The sequence below is a fragment of the Pocillopora damicornis genome, chromosome 2 (assembly GCF_964200805.1).
Source record: "Pocillopora damicornis chromosome 2, jaPocDami1.2, whole genome shotgun sequence".
Lineage (NCBI taxonomy): Eukaryota > Metazoa > Cnidaria > Anthozoa > Scleractinia > Pocilloporidae > Pocillopora > Pocillopora damicornis.
The window spans coordinates 291,631-311,547 of NC_142671.1; the positions used below are offsets into that span (position 1 = coordinate 291,631).

The following is a 19,917-nucleotide window of genomic DNA, read 5'->3' on the forward strand; positions in this document are numbered from 1 at the left end:
TTGCGGTTACTGCTCTGACAGCTTCGCTCTACAGATTTTAATGATGTCATAAATAGCGTCAATCAATTGAAATTTATACTGATTTCATGAAATAGCTACGTTTGACCAGGTTTATGTACAGTGTGAAAATGGTCTTAATTGTGTAGGCCGAAGAAAACTTCGGCTAACCAGGAAAATTTACATCTGGCATTTTAAAGTTGATAAATTTGAATGTATAGGGTAAAGCACAGTAGGTGGATCGAAGTAAACTCCTGCTCACTGAGAAATGTTCAAATGCTACTGAATAAATGAATGGATTCAAAATGTAGAATAAAGCATACTATCTGGTAGAAAATCTAAGGAAACTCCAGCTTCAAAGGACAAGTACTACGACGGCTGATCATCTATTGATGGGCATCAATTCATTTTACTCTAATCAGTTGGCGGTAAATGTTATTAGCTTTCCTTCACAGCTTTAGCTCTTCAGGGACTTTAAGAGCGTCCTTCTTTGGTTTGGCTTCATTGAAAGGCTTATTCACCTTTTGCAATGGAATATTTTGTCCATAAAACTCTCCTGAAATATCTGGCGCGCAAAAATAGACAAAGTTTGCTGTGATCATATATTGGATTTGACATGGCACCGTTTTTATTATACTTCAACTAAGGAACAACACCATGGAGCAGTTTGACGTCAGACGCGCTCTTAAAATGAGGGTTGTGCGCAAGAGTCTTGCTAATGATGGGGTTGGGGGAGGACGGGGGCGTAAAACAGACAGAACACTCTCAACTGATGCCTTATTTCGTGAACTTTCATTCGGAGGACCGCAAGGAAATTCAAGGGAAAAGAGAATTCAAAGAAAAATTGAACTGTGAGTGTGCATTATAAGATGCAGCTCAGCGTACTGTCATCTAAACAGCTCGTATTTTCGAAGGCATGTGCTTGTCGCTAAGATACCGAAGTCGTCAATTGATTTTGACTGAAGTAAAAAAAAGAATTACTTAAATACAAGAAAATTATTAAGAACAACAGTTCATCCTCCAGATACGAGCGTGATATTAATTCATAGTTTTTATCATATACAGGTATTTGGAAGGTCTTCCCAACACGTTGATTTAGTGAGTTTCTGTGAGATCACAACCCACCAAACCAAAAAGGCTGCGTAGTTTAGGAGACTAAATAGTGCCATGGAATTAAATAGATATGAGTTTCCCTTTAGGGACTGACGTCTGCTATTTGATATTAACTTCTTAATTCGTGACGAACGTAGCAAGCCTCTGTTCGCGTGAAAATGGAACGTTAAGAGTAGGTTAAAATAGAATATTTAGAAAAATTCAGTGACGGCTGATGATATTTGTTCCTCTTTTGTGAAAAACAACCGGAGATCAAAACACTCCTACTGTCATGTGAAAAAGTTTTGTCATTCGTTTTTTGAAATTTCGCCCTCAGTTTTTAATTTCCAACTTTTTGAAATTACAATACTCGTTCTTGGTGTCTTTGCTTATTTCTATGTTCCAAGTAAACGAAGTACAGTCAGAGATGCCTTGTTGCTAATACGGTTGCTGGTAACTGCAAAACTCTTTTCTTGATTCTGATATTTAAGACATCAAGGAAGAAATATTGGCCACCCACAAAAGATCAAATATAACCTACTTAACTTAAAACTTCCTCGGAATATTATCGTGTCAGTTTTAAAATTATTCCGTCCATCACTCGCTGATTTTGTTGATGGTTTACGTACGCAAATTCACCTGCGTGGGCGAACCGACTTTCAGAGATGGAAAAATATTGGAATAAACTGATCCAGTGTCCTTAAGATAAAACTAGAAGAAATCAAAGACTAGGTTTTAAGATCAAATGAAAAAGAGAAGAAGAAAGACGCTGATTGATTGTTGTAAATATCCCTCCGGCTAGGGGATCATCTCTAAAATATTCAGCGAAAGTACCTATAATTATCTTGACGGTAAATGTTTTTTACTATTTTTTTCTTCCTTTGCAAATATCATCTTTGCTCAACACATTTATAGAAAAGTCTTAAATTAAAGGTATTAAATTTTTTGGCTCTCTCTTGGTCCAACAAAGGTCGTAAATGCGTTTTTTGCAAAGCTTAACGTGAGATTAGATCACAGATAACGTCGCACGCACTAACAAGAGGATGCAGCTGCGTGCGCCGCCTGTCAACTTATTTATTCAAAATGCTAATATCTATTCCGGACTATGAAATCAAATAGCACAGAGGAATCTGACTCCTCAAGCGTAGAATTTGAAGATCATATCGATATTTCGCTTCTTCCCGACAAGAAACACTATAGAAGAAAAAGAATCCGAGATTCAAAGTTCGTGTGCGGAATTTGGCAAATGTTCGGCGGGAAGAACGCCGCTTACGGCGTTGCGACAGCTGTGTTGTTGGTTTCAGTGTTTCTTATCGTCGCGTTCGCTCGGCCATCGTCTTCTTACGAAACTGCGAACAAGAACAGTAGAAAGAATTCTCGTTATGAACAGGCTAAAAATCCTTCTAGTCTGGGACATGGAAAAGAACAGAAAGGCTCGCATTCACTACGGCTTCCAAGACACCTAGCACCGATCGAATATCTCCTATATTTACATCCTGATCTAACAAATTTTGATTTCTCTGGGAAGGTTGATATTCTTCTCCTCTGTCATGAAACCTCTACCAACATAACCCTTCATGTAGGAACAAAAATGGATTACTTTGATGTGGCAGTTGCAAGAGTCGAAGGCGAAAACATTCTAGAGACGTTAGCTGTGACGGAAACTTCTCGACTGCCGGGAGAAATGGTTGTCATAAGTCTCGCCACTGAACTTCAAAAAGGGAGTCATTACTTTCTTGTGATGAAGTTCAAGTCGAAGTTAAGTAGGGGACTTGCTGGATTCTACCTAAGCAAATATCGTGCATCTGGCGAAACGAGGTAAGTTTCTTTTTCGTAGTTTAACCTGACAATTATTGACCTTAGAAGAAATAAATCGCGGGAATCCCTTTCATTTGCTGTATGATTGGCTTCATCTTTCCTTGCTAAAAATGTATGGCTCTGATGCAGAAAAATTTTTCTTGAAATACGAATTGATGTTTAGTTAAGACTTCGTGTAAAGATGTTTTTGAACAGAAATTAAGGTTTTTGTCGTGTTTGCTTAGACACGGGTATTTGCTTTCAAAGAGGTATATCTCGTTTCTTCTTGTTTAATTGTATTTTCATGACCAACCTTGTGTAATCGTATTTTTGATTTCAGTATTTACGAAATAGCTTTGCTTATAGGAAGTGTGAAAAAGTTCTTTATTTTTCCTCGCACTTTTATTTTTCTGATATTCTTCTATTTAAAGATATGAAGTATAGCGCGCGCGGTAAGAAACTCACGGGAAAGAAAATTTAAATGTGCCGTTAAATTAATTTAAATACGCTAGGAAGAGACATCGAACGAAACTCGGATTAGTAAGAAAATTTGCATTGGCATGAAGTAAGCAAATAAATGTATAAATAAAAGCGCATTCGACAGATTGGACTATACTTTGGCTCACTGGAAAGATTCTCTGATGGTATGAAATAGATAAGTATAAAGATGTAAATAAATATGAAGAATAAAGCGCATAAAACTTCTTAACATTAGATCTTTGTCCATAGATTACTTTGAACTTACCCAAATATATTAGTGCTTAAAAGTTTATCATTTGATAACCAATTCATACCCGTCCGTCTGCCGGCTAAAGATGAAAAACACCTTATTATATTAGTGCTTTAAAGTTTATCATTTGATAACCAATTCATACCCGTCCGTCTGCCGGCTAAAGATGAAAAACACCTCATGCAGTTTAATTTATTAATTAAATGTTGAAGATTTGTGATAAGACATAAGGGCAGCATTGAAAAGTTAGCCTATGCTCATTTTTGTTTTAAACATTTTCTTCTCTTAAAGGGAGGTAAATAATAATAAAATAATAAAAATAATAGTCAATGTACCATGGTTTGTGCAAGTATCTTTCAATCTTTGATGTAAATTGAGCTTATATTCTGTACTGCATTCTACAGTCTTATTGCAGCTATTAATTCCCCCACAAGGAAGCATTTCACATTGTCTTAATATATTTCACTGTGGTTATCAGTTAACAGGAAGTAATTGTAAAATTCTGCATTTTCCATCAAAAATGAAAAAAGCCAAACACTGAGTATAAAGCCATGTTATCATGCACTCCCTTAGAGTTTTAACTGAATTTTGGATCACTGGAGAATCACTCACTTGTTTTACATGTATTTTTGTCTATATTTAGTTCTTTTGATAAATTAATGATTTGTGAACCTTAAAGGAACCTCATGGTGGAACATACAGTTGTTAAATTCTCCAAAATAATCTTTAAGTTAAAATTTGTTGTCATAATGTAGTACTTAATAGAAGAACAAATTGCCCTTTTCCTAACTGGAATTCTGGGTGTGTTGTCACGTTGGCTTGTAGTATGTATTATGGTTTCCCCCATCCTCTGCATAATCCCCTCGGAACTTGTGTGAACAAAAGAACTCTTTTCTGATGGTAATAGTGGCAACTGTGTCATATCATACAAACCAATATGGTACCTTAGAGGAAATCCAAGCTTTGATTTTCCTTGTATTTGTTTCCCAATTTTTTTAAAATCAATCCTTATGATTTGAGACATTTTCATCATTGATTTAATGAAACTTGTTCTACCACTGGAGGTTTCCTTTAACCCTTTCACTCCCAAGATCTCATCAGTAATTCTCCTTACTGTCTGCCATACAATTCTTGTGATGTTAGTTTTGAGAATTTGGGATTGGATCAATTTACAATCCCATAATTGATATTTTTCTTTATTCTCAACACTTGTCTTCTTGCTATTGTACTGATATTGAAAGGAGAAATTCTTTCTAGGGCTGACTCATGGGAGTTAAAGGGTTCATGGAAGGCCCTGACTAAACAACTCAATACCAGTTGTTACTCCTGAGCCAGGCACAGATTTGGATATTTTATCATCTTATCTGATTTTTTTAATACAAAATCCTCATCTATTTTACTTTTGAAAATATTCACTTACCAAACATGTTGGTAAGAGATCTTGATATACCAACACATGTCATTTTGCATGTAGTTTCTACAAGCTTTCAGTTGATACTCATATGGCTGCATTAATTACTATGTTTGGTTTCTAGATATCTTGCGACAACCCATTTTGAACCAACAGATGCAAGAAATGCCTTCCCTTGCTTTGATGAACCTAACATGAAAGCAAAGTTCACCATTGTCATTACAAGAGAAAAATGCCATGTGGCCTTGGCAAACATGCCACTGAATTACACTGAAGGGGTAAGTTAATTCTATCAATTTTTAAAACCAGTAAAAGTAAAAGCATTTAGTATACACAATTTTGTTGTATTGTAACTTGTCTGCAGATGCTTGATAGATTTACCATCTCTTCCCTGTTTGTCTTATAGCTTCTTTATCATAGCTTATCAAATTCCTTTTATTCCAGTGCAACAGTGATGTTGAGCTCTGCACAGACCATTTTCAAAAAAGTGTTGAAATGAGCACGTACCTTGTGGCATTTGTTGTTTGTGACTTCAAGAGCATAACAAATACAACCAGCAGAGGTGTTCAGGTACGTTTTTAAAATATTACTAAAAGTTCATCCAAGATCTATGTTCACTAAAAGTTTGGATGTCACTTAAACTTATAGTCAAGTGGGCATGTATGTCGTAGCTAATCACTACTGATTTGATTCATAACTTTGAATGGTGTAGAGGATTGGGTGGGCATTGTGCATGTTGGTGCAGCAGCAAGTCAACAGTAAAGGTGGCAGTGGTAACATGAGACTCACTGGGTGCTGTTACCCTCATTTATACAGTTCTCTTGCTAGTGAAAAATAGAATTTGCTTGCTGGCAGTTTCCATAATCATCTCAGGTGTTTAGCCTAGCTCACACTCAACCTTTAATGACAACACAACTGATGTTTGATTGCCCATGTAGGTGACTTAAATCTTTTTGGCAATGTTCTCTACCCAAAATAATACTCAGGAAACTAAACCTTCTTTGTTTTTCCTTTGTGCTCCATACATATTCAATTAGTGATTGGTAATGAATATTAATTTATTTTAAGGAAAAAAAAGGTTTAAATTAAAAGGCATTGTTCATGTGTATTTTGCTGTGTGTCAAAAATTTCACAAAGAGAACATTTTAGAGTCCCATTTGTTCCCTGGGTAATTGAAACAGGTCAAAACAGGAAAGAAGAATTGGGTTAAATGTGAATATATAAAAATCATATATGTGGACAGCAGTGTAAGAAAAAAAGGGATCTTTGCAGTACTAAACCCTGCTTCAGCAGTTGTGAAAATTAAGGCCTGAAATAAAATCAGGCCAGTTTAAGATTTGAACTTATGACCTGATTTGAACCCGTGACCTCTGCAATACTGGTGCACTGCTCTACCAACTGAGATAACATGCCAACTAGGAGCTGATCATTATGTTGGTTCATGATAAACCCCATGATGTGATGAATCAGTGACTGTGTTTATATATGAAAATCATATATATTAACTGCAGTTTAATACATGAATATGAAAGCGATCTTTGCAGTAATGAACACTACTTATTAAGCAGTTGTGAAAATAGGGCCTGAAAAAAATTCAGGCCTGTATGGGATTAAAACTTATGACCTTATTTAAACCCAGTACTGAGGTCATGGGTTCAAATCCTGTACCGGCCTGAACTTTTTTCAGGCGTTGTTTTTTACAACTGCTTAAGTATTGTTCATGACTAGGAAGATTACTTTCATATTAAAAAATAAAGTTGCTGACATGGTTATTATTTTATGTGTGGAAAGACTACAAGCTCAGAGTTCATGTAGTAAATCTGATTTTTTCTGGCTTCTATCCTGACATGTCCATGGTTGGCCATTTATTCAGGTTTGGCAATATTTATTTTTTTTCAAGGTCAGTGTATGGGCCCCACCAGAGCAGATTGATCAAGGCCAATTTGCTTTAGATGTTGCTGTAGAGGTTCTGGAATATTATGAACAGAAATTCAAGGTGGACTATCCGCTTCCAAAGCAAGGTACATGTTGATTCACTTTTGTTCTTTTTGTATCTTTCAAACATCCTATCTGTATGTAGGGAAATCCACGATTACAGATAATATAAGGTAATCAGTCTCTAGAGTTTAATGAAAATGCTAAGTGGAAGTTTACAAAGATGAGTAAATTAATTCCCCTTAGAAGCTAACCTATTAAAGTTACTTGTTTATTTATGCAGATAAGGGTATTTAATCTAATGGAAATCTTGTCAATATGATGATGTCATGGCATTATGTATAATAGATCTCATAGCTATACCTGACTTTTCTGCTGGAGCCATGGAGAACTGGGGTTTGATCACTTACCGCTTGACTTCATTGTTGTATGATGAGGGAAAATCTTCTGACTCTAACAAGCAGTGGGTTGCTGTGGTTGTTGCTCATGAGCTTGCTCACCAGGTTTGTTTATTTTACAAACAGAAAAAAAGAAGGAACAAATTTCAAATTGTCTTTATCTTTTGTTTATTTCAAATTTTCCTTGGATAAAAGTCTCCAATTCAAGTGTATGTCTAATTTTTTGTTGTTGTCTTGTCATTGACTTGTAAGATCTTCAGAAAACAACCACTGCTGACAGTTTGTTTGTTGCTGCAAGGACCACTGTGATTGGCATTTTTTTTTTGTCTCTTTGTTTCCTTTGGCACTTCCTATATAAAATCTCTGTAGCATTAAACTTCATTTAACTTCAAATGATAAGTACTCTAAATGAACTTCAATTAAAAATAACATTACTAACTATTTCATAACATTTATGTTGATTTAATTTAAGTTAAATAGGAGGAAACCTTTTTCAACTAACCCTTTTTTGGTTTAAATTTCTTTAAACATTATTTTGAGAATATAAATGCAAATCATTAGGAAATACATTTTTTCACTTACAATAGACTTGTAAAGTCAACACTAAATTTGAAATAGAAGAAATTTTTCCTTCACTTTCATGAGCAGAAACACATACTTGCTAGGGCTTAAAACACAATTTGAAGCTCTCCTAGCTTAAATGTCAAGTCTAAAGTTACAATTGTCTTCACTAATCTAGCAAGAATTTTTAAGAGAGTTTTAACTCTTCAAATTGGTGTTCAAACTAGACCATTAAAAAATTTCACAAGAAAAACATGAGCATTTTTTTCAATTGATGTACTCAGTGGTAGTGATCAAGCCCTAAATTTAGATGATATGGACTATTGTTAGGCTCATGTAATCCATGGATGTAACCAAGCTCTTAGAAGCAAATATTCAACAATTTAAGAGAATGGATTCAATATAAATATTGACTTTTTAAACTATTGTAAAATCCTGCATATGAGAACTTTTCAGAAGTTGATAAGGGACCAAGTTATTACATCTTGATGACTTGAAGACATTTTTGGCTTGGCATTTATGACCCTTCCAGCAGTTATCGGTGTGGACAACATTGACAATGTCATGGCGTTTCATCAAGTGACATATAATTTCAGCTGCATGTTGTACTGTATATGTACCATGCTGCATTAGATTTCTAAATGAATCCTGCGCTAAAAAAAAAAATTTCACCTAAAATTTTTTAGGAATTGTCATTGACTGATTATACAGTAACAAGTTAGGCTTATCTTAAACATGCTCTTGCCTATATGCAGGCTTTTGCTGTAATCATTTTGTAAAAGTTATTATAAGATAGCAAATGTTAACATACACTGTAAAGGATAATTTTGTAAAAAGTTCTTAACTATGAAACAATGAAGTCTAATCTTTTGTCGTGACTCTGGTGATATTGTACACAGACCTCATTGCCATTCCGGATTTTCCCACTGGAGCAATGGAAAACTGGGGTCTTATTACATTTCGCTTGACTTCAATCCTGTATAATCCCGGAAAGTCATCAGACAGCAACAGACAATGGGTCGCAGTGGTTGTTGCTCATGAGTTGGCTCATCAGGTTAAATCTGTAAAGTTTTCATTGTTCAGTATACCCCAGGCAATAGTAAAACTTGATATTTTAGTCGAAAAAGTGATGGCCAGTTTAAGTTCGTGTTTGTTTTTTTGGACAGGTCCAAATTTTTTCTTCTGCTTTCATTATAGATAACAGATGATGTCAAAATGTGGTAAGAACAAAAAAGTTGCACATAAGGCAGCCACTGATGTTCTTACCACATTTTGACTAATTTTCTGTGATCTTATATAACCTTACAGACTCACTGTAACATGGAATCTATTTCAACCTTTTGAATATTAAAAAACAAATTGTCCAATACACCATAAGTAAGAACCAATCAAATGTGTGTATGACTCGACTCATCATATCATATATAGTCATATCAGTCAAGAACCAATCCATTGTGTGTCTGACTACACTCATCATATCATATATAGTCAAATCAGCTAAGAATCAAAACAACTCTTTCCTCCAGGTATTGATTGTGAAATGCACTAAAAAAAGGGAAATGTCTGATTTACACCAAACTTTAAGAAGCATGCTTTGGAATACTCTTGCTTTCTATTTTCATTAGACCAACAGATACTTTACTGGATGTGTGAATGTGTCTGTGGCTTTAAGATAAAAAATTTACAACCTCACTGATGTTACACATAAACATCTGTTGATAATTGTTTTACAGTGGTTTGGTAATTTGGTTACCATGGAATGGTGGAATGACTTATGGCTCAATGAAGGATTTGCTAGTTTTATGGAAAATGTTGGAGTGAGGCATGTCCACCCAGAATGGAAAATGATGGACCAGTTCTTCTTGGACAAATTTCAAGTTGCAATGGGTTTGGATCAACTCAGTAATTCTCATCCAATCATGGCTGAAGTGAGAGACCCTGCTGAGATTAGTTCTTTGTTTGATTCAATTTCCTATGACAAGGTAGGCACAAGCAGAAATTTTTTCAGCAAAGGCTATAAGGTAATAACTGATCAGGGTATTTTTCTCTAACCAGCAATGAAAAAACAGTAACCAGAGGGAGATATGTGGGTCCCCAAAGGGCATGAGCAACTATTTCGCTCAGTGGCATGTTTTCTGAAGAAGATAGCTCTTCAGAAACAAATAGCTGGTGAAAATGCTGGCTGCTGGTGCTTCTGGAGAACACTGGCATATGGTTTATCTTCCCTTTTAAAACTGCTTCTTGTTTGATAATTGCTTGACACAATGAATGTTTTATAATATAATGTGCTACATGTAGTTTCTAAATTAAAATGATTGTAATTGGAAAGAAAGGATGCAGTTTATCATTTTTTGTTCTTTAATACAAAATTTATCTTCTTTTTTGTATAAAATATGCAAAAACAGTAACCAGTTTATTTTACTTCATTTATCATTGCAGTGTACTTTCACTGCATTTATTTCAGTTTTGTTCTGACTTTAAAAGATGTTGCTGTAGCATCATGACCTGTCACTATTTTTCATTTATTTACTAATCCAATTTCCCGAATATTTACATTTTTCTATCTCTCTTAAACGTAAAATCTTTACATCTAATACTTTAAATTTTTATAATAGGGTGCTGCTATTATTAGGATGTTGGAAGATGTTCTCGGAAGTAAACTTTTCTTCAAAGGATTACAGAACTACCTCAATAAGTACAAGTTTAGTAATGCAGAGACTAATGACCTTTGGCAGTGCCTCACAGATGAAGTTAAGGTACACATGAACAGCCCAGTCTTAGAAATACCCTGTGTAACGATAGTGTACTCGATTTGTTTTGTTTCTGTGGACGCTTGTGGCAGAGAAAAAGTTGCTAAAATGGGTTTAGTTAAGGGCTTAGCTTGGATAGCGTGGTACAGTGAAGCAAACAGTGGGAAAAAATTCGCTCTGGCGAAGGGCTAACGCTCGAAAAGTCAGCTTGGAAACTCTTTACGGTGGCCAATTAACATTTCAACTCATTTGAGAAAACCAAATTATCTAGCTGGAAAAATAGCTGCCCAACATTTTGTCATAGATTCCATTTAGTTCCAATTTCCTCTCCTTCCTGACCATTAACTTTGTAATGTTGACAGGAAAGTGGTGTAAACCTTGATGTTAGAAAAATGATGACAACATGGACGAGTCAAATGGGCTTTCCTGTTATTAATGTAACAGTTAGGAGAGACGCCAATGGCAAAGCAATGCTTCATTACCAACAGGAGCGCTTCCTTGTCCATCCCGATACTAGATCCCCATCAGATTCTGCGTAAGTTTTGTTTGACTGGTTAGTCATTGAACTGTTTTGTTATGCAATTTTCTTTGGGGTTTAATCAGAAGAGCTTTTTCATATAACGCTCTTATTTTTGTTACAGCTATCGCTGGGTAATTCCTTTAACATATGTGACTCAGCAGAATCCTTCCGAAAGACATGTTCAGTTGTTAGAGCGCCAAGCTGATGATGGTAAGGCTATACAGGTCTATGACTAAACACTGACCTTAGTCTTCAAGGCCACTTTATACGGTTACAGATTTCCTGTAATATTTAACGGACGATTTCAGCTTGATTCCAGTCCTTGAGTTGTTCGAGTTGTTCCATTAATATAGCGGTTTGTAACAAATCAACATAACTGACAGCCAAGGCCCATGCAGTTGTTCAAAGCGCGGATTAATGGTGACAAAACATACTGCGCTATCCACCGGATAGCGTTATTCGTCCTTCGAACAACCGGGGCCAGATACATAAAGTTTACCCACCCATTTTCACGAGTAGTTTGATGGGTTTTAAGGACTATTTACCTCCCTTCCCTCGTTACTGATGCAGTTTCTTTGCAAGATCGGCCCCTGCTATCAAGCTAGTAAAACCCGACCGAAGCCTTGCTGTTTTTTCTCTGCCGCTACTTTCGCGCCGTCCGTTAATTCGCACGGTTTTCGCTCCGTTTTGCTTGCTGAACGCCTATTAAAAGCTACTGCAAATCGTAGAAAATCTAGTATTGTATTGTGGCTATCTACAAATGAGAAAACAAGTGGTATACTTTCGGAGCGTGGCGATGCACACACTTAGATAAGGTTCAAGACAAACAGAAATGTGTGCATATTTACCCCTTTAATGACGTGTTGTGTGTGAGCTTTTTCTCGTTTTGTCGTTCAGAACTATCTCTGTGTATTTGGTTTTTAGTTTTGTTACGCGGTGTATCTCCCGATGCCACTGGTAATTCTTGGATTAAGATGAATGCCGGACAAAGTGGATATTACCGTGTGAACTATGATGAGGGAAACTGGAACAACCTCAAAAAACAACTGAACTCCGACCATACGGTAAATTATCAACAGACTAAAGCATAGTTAAGTGGGATGAGAAACACTTCCCGTTCAGTAGACCAAGTAAATGATTTTCAAAAAGACCTCTAAGTGAAATTTTACCCTCTGTGAGTGCTTTGTGATAACCATATCCATGGTTACCAACTAAGGCGAAGCATTAAACTAGCTTAATTTTTTTTTCTCTAGAAATTGCTCGGTGCCGATCGCGCAGGCTTGCTGAATGACGCTCTTAATCTTGCTCGGTAAGTAACTATAACATGCAGACCTCTGCTCCTGTCTCTTATTTCATAGCTGCAGAGAAACAATCTAACGTCAGTTATGTTTGGTTTGTATGCTATAGCGCTGGTAATCTGGATTATGACCTGGCGTTAGGTCTCACTGATTATCTCAGTCAAGAGCAGGAATATGTTCCATGGATATCAGCGCTTAACGGCTTGGCCTATTTTGCCACACAGTTTTCAACATACGACATGGAAAGAAATACCCAGCACTATCGCATATACAAGGTTAGTTTTGTTGTGTCATGATGGGAGACTGATTCTAGATATTTAGTGGAAAAAATTCACTCGCGCCTTGCATGTTAAAGGACCAAAAATTCATGCACCAAGAAGGTCTCAGTTGCACGGCGGCCTGAAGATTAATACAACATTTTCATGCGCTAAGAGCGAGGGTCTTGCACGGCGGCGTCAAGACAAATGCAACATTTTTAGAGAAGTTACAAGATATTTGACGAAAGAGCGTTGCGAGTGAGTAAAACATTGTTTTTAAAACGAGAAAGTAAACTTCATATCTTTTAGGCATTTATATTTTCTTTTCTATTTCGTAGGCCAAAAATAGTAAAGCCCAAACCTCGTCGCAAACACCTGCAGCTCGGAAGCTAAAATTTCCTCAATTTTTCTTCTTTCCTTTCACTTGCAAGAAACACTTCAAAGAGTTTTAAGTTCCTCAGAGCAGGATTCTATGCGAGCATTAGAGAACTTAACTACGATTTTCTATTACCCACCATGCAATAGCGTCATCAGTTTGCGCACTGGTCGTGATTTGCTCAATAGGCTGACGAGTTCCCAAATGTAGTTTCGTAAAAATCTTACAAACACTTGTGTCTAGGCAATAAATTGTTATGTAATAAGAGTTTCACCAGGTTTTAATAGGTAAGGGACCTTCTCTTTAATTTTTTTTACTGACATCCTCATGCATTTTATCTTTTTTTTTTTTAGCTTTATATCTTGCATCAGATTCACAGGATAGCATCCGAGTTAGGTTGGGAAGAAACTGACCAGGATCCGCATTTGAAGAGGTGAATATTATAGAAACAAAAGGGAATGTCTGCATGACTTAGAGAAACATTTTATTATTTTTTTTGGCGCATTTGCTGTTGCTGTAATCTCGAACTTATGGCCACAATCATGAACTTACTTTGGTTGGTCTTTACAATTCCCCTCCCCCCTTCCGCCATCCCGGATATGTCTTTATTTTTTTTTTCATATGTTTCCTTCAGATGAGTTTGTTAATCTTCTACCTCAAAGCCGTCGATTGTGGGTATTCGCGAGGTACTGAAAAATCCTGATGTATTTTTGCCTTACAGATATCTTCGTGCCACAATATTGCACCTCGCAAGTGATTATGAAGATGTGTTTCCTGAGGATAGACCGAAATTATTAGAAAATACGAGAGAAGCGTTACGGCAGTTTGATGGCTGGTTGAACGGCGGAAAACCGTTAGTATTTTTATTTGTTCTGTTTATTTATGCTGAAGCAGCTACCCATGTGATATTTTCAGTGTTTTTGTTTCGTTTGACTGCTGCAGAATGTAATTCCAAATCACGTAGACCGATGATTATTACAAGATACCGCAGCCTTTATTACAAAACGTCGCAACACTTATTAGAAAATGCGTTAGTTATTACAAAATGCGGAGGTTATTAAAAAATGCGTTGTGTCACAAAATGCGTAGGTTATTTAAAAAAATGCGTCGTTATCACAAAATGCCGCAGAACATGGTGTTTTCGTCGAATTGCTCACTTTATACTGTTGTTGTAAAAGATAAAGGAAGGATAAAGGAAAAATTTAACATACTTCCAGAAACGCTACACTATGTTACTATCTTAGTAACTTGATCCGAGGGTACATCCTGTAATAAGAAGACGCTAGTAAAGCTCCATTAGCCGTGTGCTTCAGCTGTATATGCAAGTTTTAATTTATATAGATAATAACAAAGTTGTGGTCGTCCCTAGGATTCGACCAAACTTGAGAAACGTAGTTTATTCCGTGGGTGTGAAGTATGCAGATGAACAAACGTGGACGGAGGTTTTCCGTCGTTTCCAAGCTGAGAAAGTCGCGACTGAAAAGAGAAAGTTGATGTACGCACTCACAAGCAGTCGGAACCAAGGAATTTTAAAGAGGTAAAGACCGGTTTTTTTCCCTTTCATTTAAACATATTTGTAGTTGTTTTTTCCCAAAAGCACTCAGACCTATCAAGGGGATCACAATTTTACAAACTTTAATTCAATTTATACAGGCTCACACACAAACAGATACAAACAACAAGCAAATTACGATAATAACGAGTTAAACTCACATGTCAACTGAGTTGAAAACGTAAATTGGCCACCGTAAAGAGTTTGAAGGCTGACATTTCGAGCGTTAGCTCTTCGCCAGAGAGGGCTAACGCGTTAGCCCTTCATCAATCGCTCTGACGAAGGGCTAGCGCTCGAAACGTCAGGCTTTAAACTCTTTACGATGGCCAATTTACGTTTTCAACTCAATTGATAACACTAAATTACCCTGTTATACTCTCCCACCGACGCAGCACCACAGTTTCCTTAGAAACTTACCCCCTTTAAACTTACATAGTTTGGGATTATTTAAGCAATCAAACATTAGCCAGCGAAAAGCGATTTTATAGAACTTTATACTTCGTGAAAAAAGCACAGTTGACATCGTAATTTACAGACTTAAAACGGAACAATATAAAATGTGTTTTCGTTACATGGCTGCACGATTACCACGTTTCGCTGAGAATATTACCAGCAGAAATAAGGAGGACATTTCCAAGGGTACCATACCTTAGGTAATACAAAAAGTGTTTCACTGAGTCAGAGTCAAGACCGCACTCGCAAATAGGCGACGCACTACTATTTATTTTGAAAAGACGTTCTCTAAGACAAGAAAACCCATGTCTGAGACGAGTGTCATCGATAGATGCATGCCTTGAAAAAAAAAAGAAAAAAAATAATATAAGATAATTTGGTTTTATCAACTTAGCTGGTAATGTAAATTGGCTATATACCGTAAAGAATTTCTAAGCTGACGTTTTGAGCGTGAGCCTTTCGCCAGAGCGAGTTTGGTCAATAGTTCATTTTAATAACGTGGAGCAGCATTCTTATTTATTTGTAAAATTGGCTCGATTACTGTAATTCTCTCCTAATACTAAGAAGCTCCCAAGCAAGCTCCTCGCGTAAACTAGAGCTGGTTCTCTGCATGACTCCCTGATGCCACCATTGCGACTTTATATTGAGCTGTATCCAATATAGCTGAATCACAGTCATGACAGTTCCAGATGACATCCCATATTCCATGAGTGGTCTTATCAGACTTTTGTACAAACATGTTGACGTGAAGCTATCAACTTTGTGATTAACAAATTTCAGAGTATTTTTATCGCTTAGAAGCCTTCTCGTAAATCTTAACTGTTTGATTTCTCATCGACATTTTACTGTGTAAACTTAAGCCTAAGTGCGTATGAGACTCAACGTTTTTGACGACCTTGGACTTAAAAAAATAGAGGGGGCTGGTTTTCCTTGTAACGTTTAAGAGAAAATAATAAAATTTCGAGATTTAACAGGATCTGTAATTACCGGTACTAACCATTTTTCAGCTCACTCAGAGGTCTTATTTAAATCATAATTGAGGCGACCAGCTGATACGGCTGGCTTATCAACAACCTGAAACAGTGTAGTATCATGGACATAATTCAAAGGAAGAGAGGCGAGACCATCAATAATATAATTTGTGTAAATGAGAAATAGAGGCTGTCCTAGTACAGACCTTTTGGGGGACTCCAGAGTTGACTGTTCATCAGTCAGAGGTTGTTATCTTTGTCGGTGATAGTAACCCATTGCTCACTCTCTCATGCAAATAGTTTTGTTTGAATTCCTCTCTCGAGAAAAGGTTTGAAGGCTTTGCAGGTTTTATGCGAAATTGCCGGCATCAAATTATTCTTATTACCTTTTTTATTTAATCGTTCCCTTGTTCTTTTGATTGACCTTCTCTCCCGCTCTTATGGTTTCTTTCAGGCTTCTTCGTTATTCTTTGGACCCGGGAAAGATTCGTTCCCAGGACTCCGTGGCTGTTATCAACTCGATAGCTCACAATCCAGAAGGTCGCATACTGGCGTGGGAGTTTGTGCAGCAGAACTACGATTTACTGTTCAAAAGGTACGGGAATTTAAAGCCAAATCGTCGAAAAAAGTGTTGAGGAAATACTTCGGAAGCGTCATGGAAATTGAATAAAAATGCATTTCTCGGCCGTGAATGGCATCAGCCATCTACTGTATGATGCTAATGTGTTTTTTTGCTCCCTCTATCAAGATATGGTACAGGTTCTTTTGAATTCAGTCGTCTCATCAAGGCTACTACAGCGCACTTCAACACGGAGAAGAAATTAGAGGATGTAAGGAAATGTTTCAACTCGCTGTTTCTTCTATCGAACTTGGTTAACCTTTTTCTTTGTTTGTTAAGCTTTGTTATCTAGCTGTCTGCAGAGATTATGTGTAGCTTGAAGGCCCAAGAGAAACAATTACCTCTATCAGTTAAAATGTATAAGGAAAATGGTAAAATTAGCGAACAATGTCTATAAGTTGAAATAAATACAGAGTGAAAATAAACGAGGCGATGGAAAAGAAAAAAATTCACGAATCAAAACGACTACTGGCAACATTATAACCTAACTAGTTTAGCTAAGTTTGAATTTAAGTAAGTTGTTTCTGCATCGACGGATAATTTAAACACTTACAACGTGGTTTATTCAAAAGTGAGTGAAGTTTATGAAATAAAAATCACTGTAAGTTGTCCATGTTTATCGAGCTGAAACACACTTGTTAACCGTTAACTTGTTACACCATGTAGAGCGCGTTTAGTGCGATTTCCCTAAAATTTTAATCTTTTTTTTTTCCAGGTGAAGTCTTTTTTTGAGAATAAAGACACGGGGTCAGGCAAGCTGGCTGTACTTCAAAGTTTGGAAAGTATTAAAGCCAATATAAAATGGCTGAAAGCCTACCGCCACACTGTCGTTGCCTGGCTTCAAGATTTCGTCAGCTCTCACGTTCACTTACCTATCAATAACCCACATCACCCTGTACATGTAACAAGTTTAGACGAGAGATACAAATATGGACGGCCTTGAATATCGAATTCTCATTCACCCGGTCAAGGTAAATTTAGAAGGTATAACTTTGTGCAGGGTATGCTAGAAATGCATCAATATAATTGCCTTGTGTGACTTAAAACTTGAACCAGTCAAAACCTACCGTCGACTGACATTAAAACCTCTGCACTTCGCACTCGACAGAGGTATACCTTCTAAATAAGCTGGACTGTACTTTCACCCCTTCGGCTATAGTAAATCATGCAGTGAACCACTGAAGTTCTTACAATCTGACTCGCATCTCTCGGGTTGCCTTTCTTTCTTTCTTTCTTTCTTTCTTTCTTTTTTCAGTTTTCGTTTACAAGGCCATTTTTCACCCAAAGATGGAAATTGATGATCACTTCCTTTAAATCAGTTAAATTGTGAAATTTTTAAAATCGTAAGTTGATTTAAGATTATCCCGGTGGAGGATTACAGTTTAACGGCAACCCGGAAGGGATCTAGTGTGAATATAAGAATGACTATGGTTTGCTCGGGATTTACTACAGTGAATTTAATTTATCCCAATTGAAATCTTTCATTAGGGTCATAGTCTTGTTTTAAATGTATTAACTTACTTGGAAAGTGCATTCACTGGATTGTGAAAATATGAATTTAAAAATATTTATATAATACTAGCCTATGTGGCTTAACTTTTATTTTTTAAGTCAGGATTGCTTATATGTTTTGGTTTAAGGTGTTGTACATTTTCTTTTCCACAACGGAGGCGCTTTTTTATTTTTTTATTTCGTTGAGTGGAATAAAAGAGATTGTAACGGGATCGGAGAAATATTCAAAATGTATTACAATTTATTTTTCAATTCATTATTTGAAAAAAATGTTTAGAATAACGACAATAAGGGTTAGTTTCAACTGGGTTTAAATGCCTTTCGTTGTTTAGTTTTGGTTGTGGCGGCGACTTTAAAACTTTGAGTCAGCCACACTTGATTGTTTTCATCGCTCGTGGAGATTTAAAAGTGAAATAGTGATAACAGTAAGGTTCCGTAGGGAAGTCAACATAGTCGCCCATTTCTAAGCAAATTTTAATGAGTGAAAAATATATTATAATCAAGAACTGCTCTTGTATTCGTTACGTTTTGGATCTTGATTTTGTTTATAATCCCTCGTGTGGGTAAGGGGTGAGTTTAAATCGTAAGTAATAATAAGTTTGATCTCAATTTGTCAGCAGTTTCATTGTCCTAATATTTTGAATGTTAAATTTCTTCAGGGAGACGCCATTCTTTAGGGAGCAGAGATTAATTTCCTCTAGAAAATGTTCGTAGCAGCGGAGTAGCTCAAATATATATGCTTTAGAGAAAAAAGTCATGAAAAAAAATATGAAAAGAAAGACACGGCCGAAAAAGGATAATTTGGGTGAACAGGAACAGAAACAAATTGTTTCCTCTTTCAAAGAATAATATGGCCACTCCCTAGTAATGGCAAATTGAAGGGAAAGCCGTTTTGAGTAATGGCTGGAGCAAAAGGAAATTGCATACAATCAGATAATTCTTATTCTGGGGTTCCAGGAAAAATACAGCACTGTCCATCAAAAAATAAAGAAAGAAGAAGAGAGCTAATTTTTATACACAGCTAGGGATGAACTAAAAACCACCTTTACCCTGAAGGATAGAATGGTATTTGACATCCTATGGTGGTAAGACTAAGGTGACCTCGTCAGCTTCTCTTCTTGATAATGTTAGATGATGTAATCCTTTACAGTAAGGTTGCGGGCTTCTTTGACGAATTGAAGTGTTCTTTTAGGAACACTTCTTCCTTGCTTTTAATGTCTTTAATTCATGTGGTTCAAGTTGAACTTGTTGCACAATGTTATGAAATAAATAACTCTTTCTCTCCTCTTCTTTACGTCGCTCTATTCATGTTGACGATGTAGCGTTGTTAATTGTTTTGCTTATACTCTGCACACGACAACACAGTTTGTTCACAGCCGTGTTGTTTTTTCCGGGGCCGGTACAGTTTGTCATGAAAGCGTAAAATCAAGAGCATTGTTATGAACTGATAGCACCAAACATATCCTTTGAGCAGACCGATCAAATGGTTGATGTCGAATAATTTGCCCTTTCGGACAGTATAGCGCGTTGGATCATATGTATTTGCTAATTTTCTGGTTCGTATTCTCGTTTAAACCTACTAAGCTGTACGTTTGGCAAAACTACTGCACTTTAAGAGCTTGATATAGTTTTGACTCACTTGACATAAAAACCTTATCGCTCACGCGCTTTTTGATTCAAATGTTTTC

General features: G+C 36.5%; 1 protein-coding gene across 2 annotated transcripts; it reads left to right on the forward strand.

The window, feature by feature from the left end:
- Positions 1–2,113: 2,113 nt before the first annotated feature.
- Positions 2,114–19,519, forward strand: LOC113685028 (endoplasmic reticulum aminopeptidase 1). 2 transcript variants are annotated; one of them, XM_027202476.2, is made up of 18 exons: positions 2,114–2,907; positions 5,152–5,305; positions 5,472–5,597; positions 6,928–7,048; positions 7,311–7,465; positions 9,655–9,903; positions 10,537–10,677; positions 11,034–11,206; positions 11,313–11,401; positions 12,116–12,255; positions 12,445–12,500; positions 12,599–12,764; positions 13,476–13,555; positions 13,844–13,975; positions 14,492–14,659; positions 16,553–16,693; positions 16,847–16,928; positions 17,433–19,519. In XM_027202476.2, exons 1-18 carry the CDS (start codon positions 2,195–2,197, stop codon positions 17,658–17,660), a joined length of 3,114 nt encoding a protein of 1,037 aa, XP_027058277.2. In that variant the 5' UTR covers positions 2,114–2,194; the 3' UTR covers positions 17,661–19,519. The 2 variants fall into 2 exon arrangements, with proteins under 2 accessions (XP_027058277.2, XP_027058278.2); XM_027202477.2 differs by lacking the exon at positions 7,311–7,465 and adding an exon at positions 8,821–8,975 and having other exon boundaries at positions 2,155–2,907.
- The last annotated feature ends 398 nt before the right edge of the window (positions 19,520–19,917 follow it).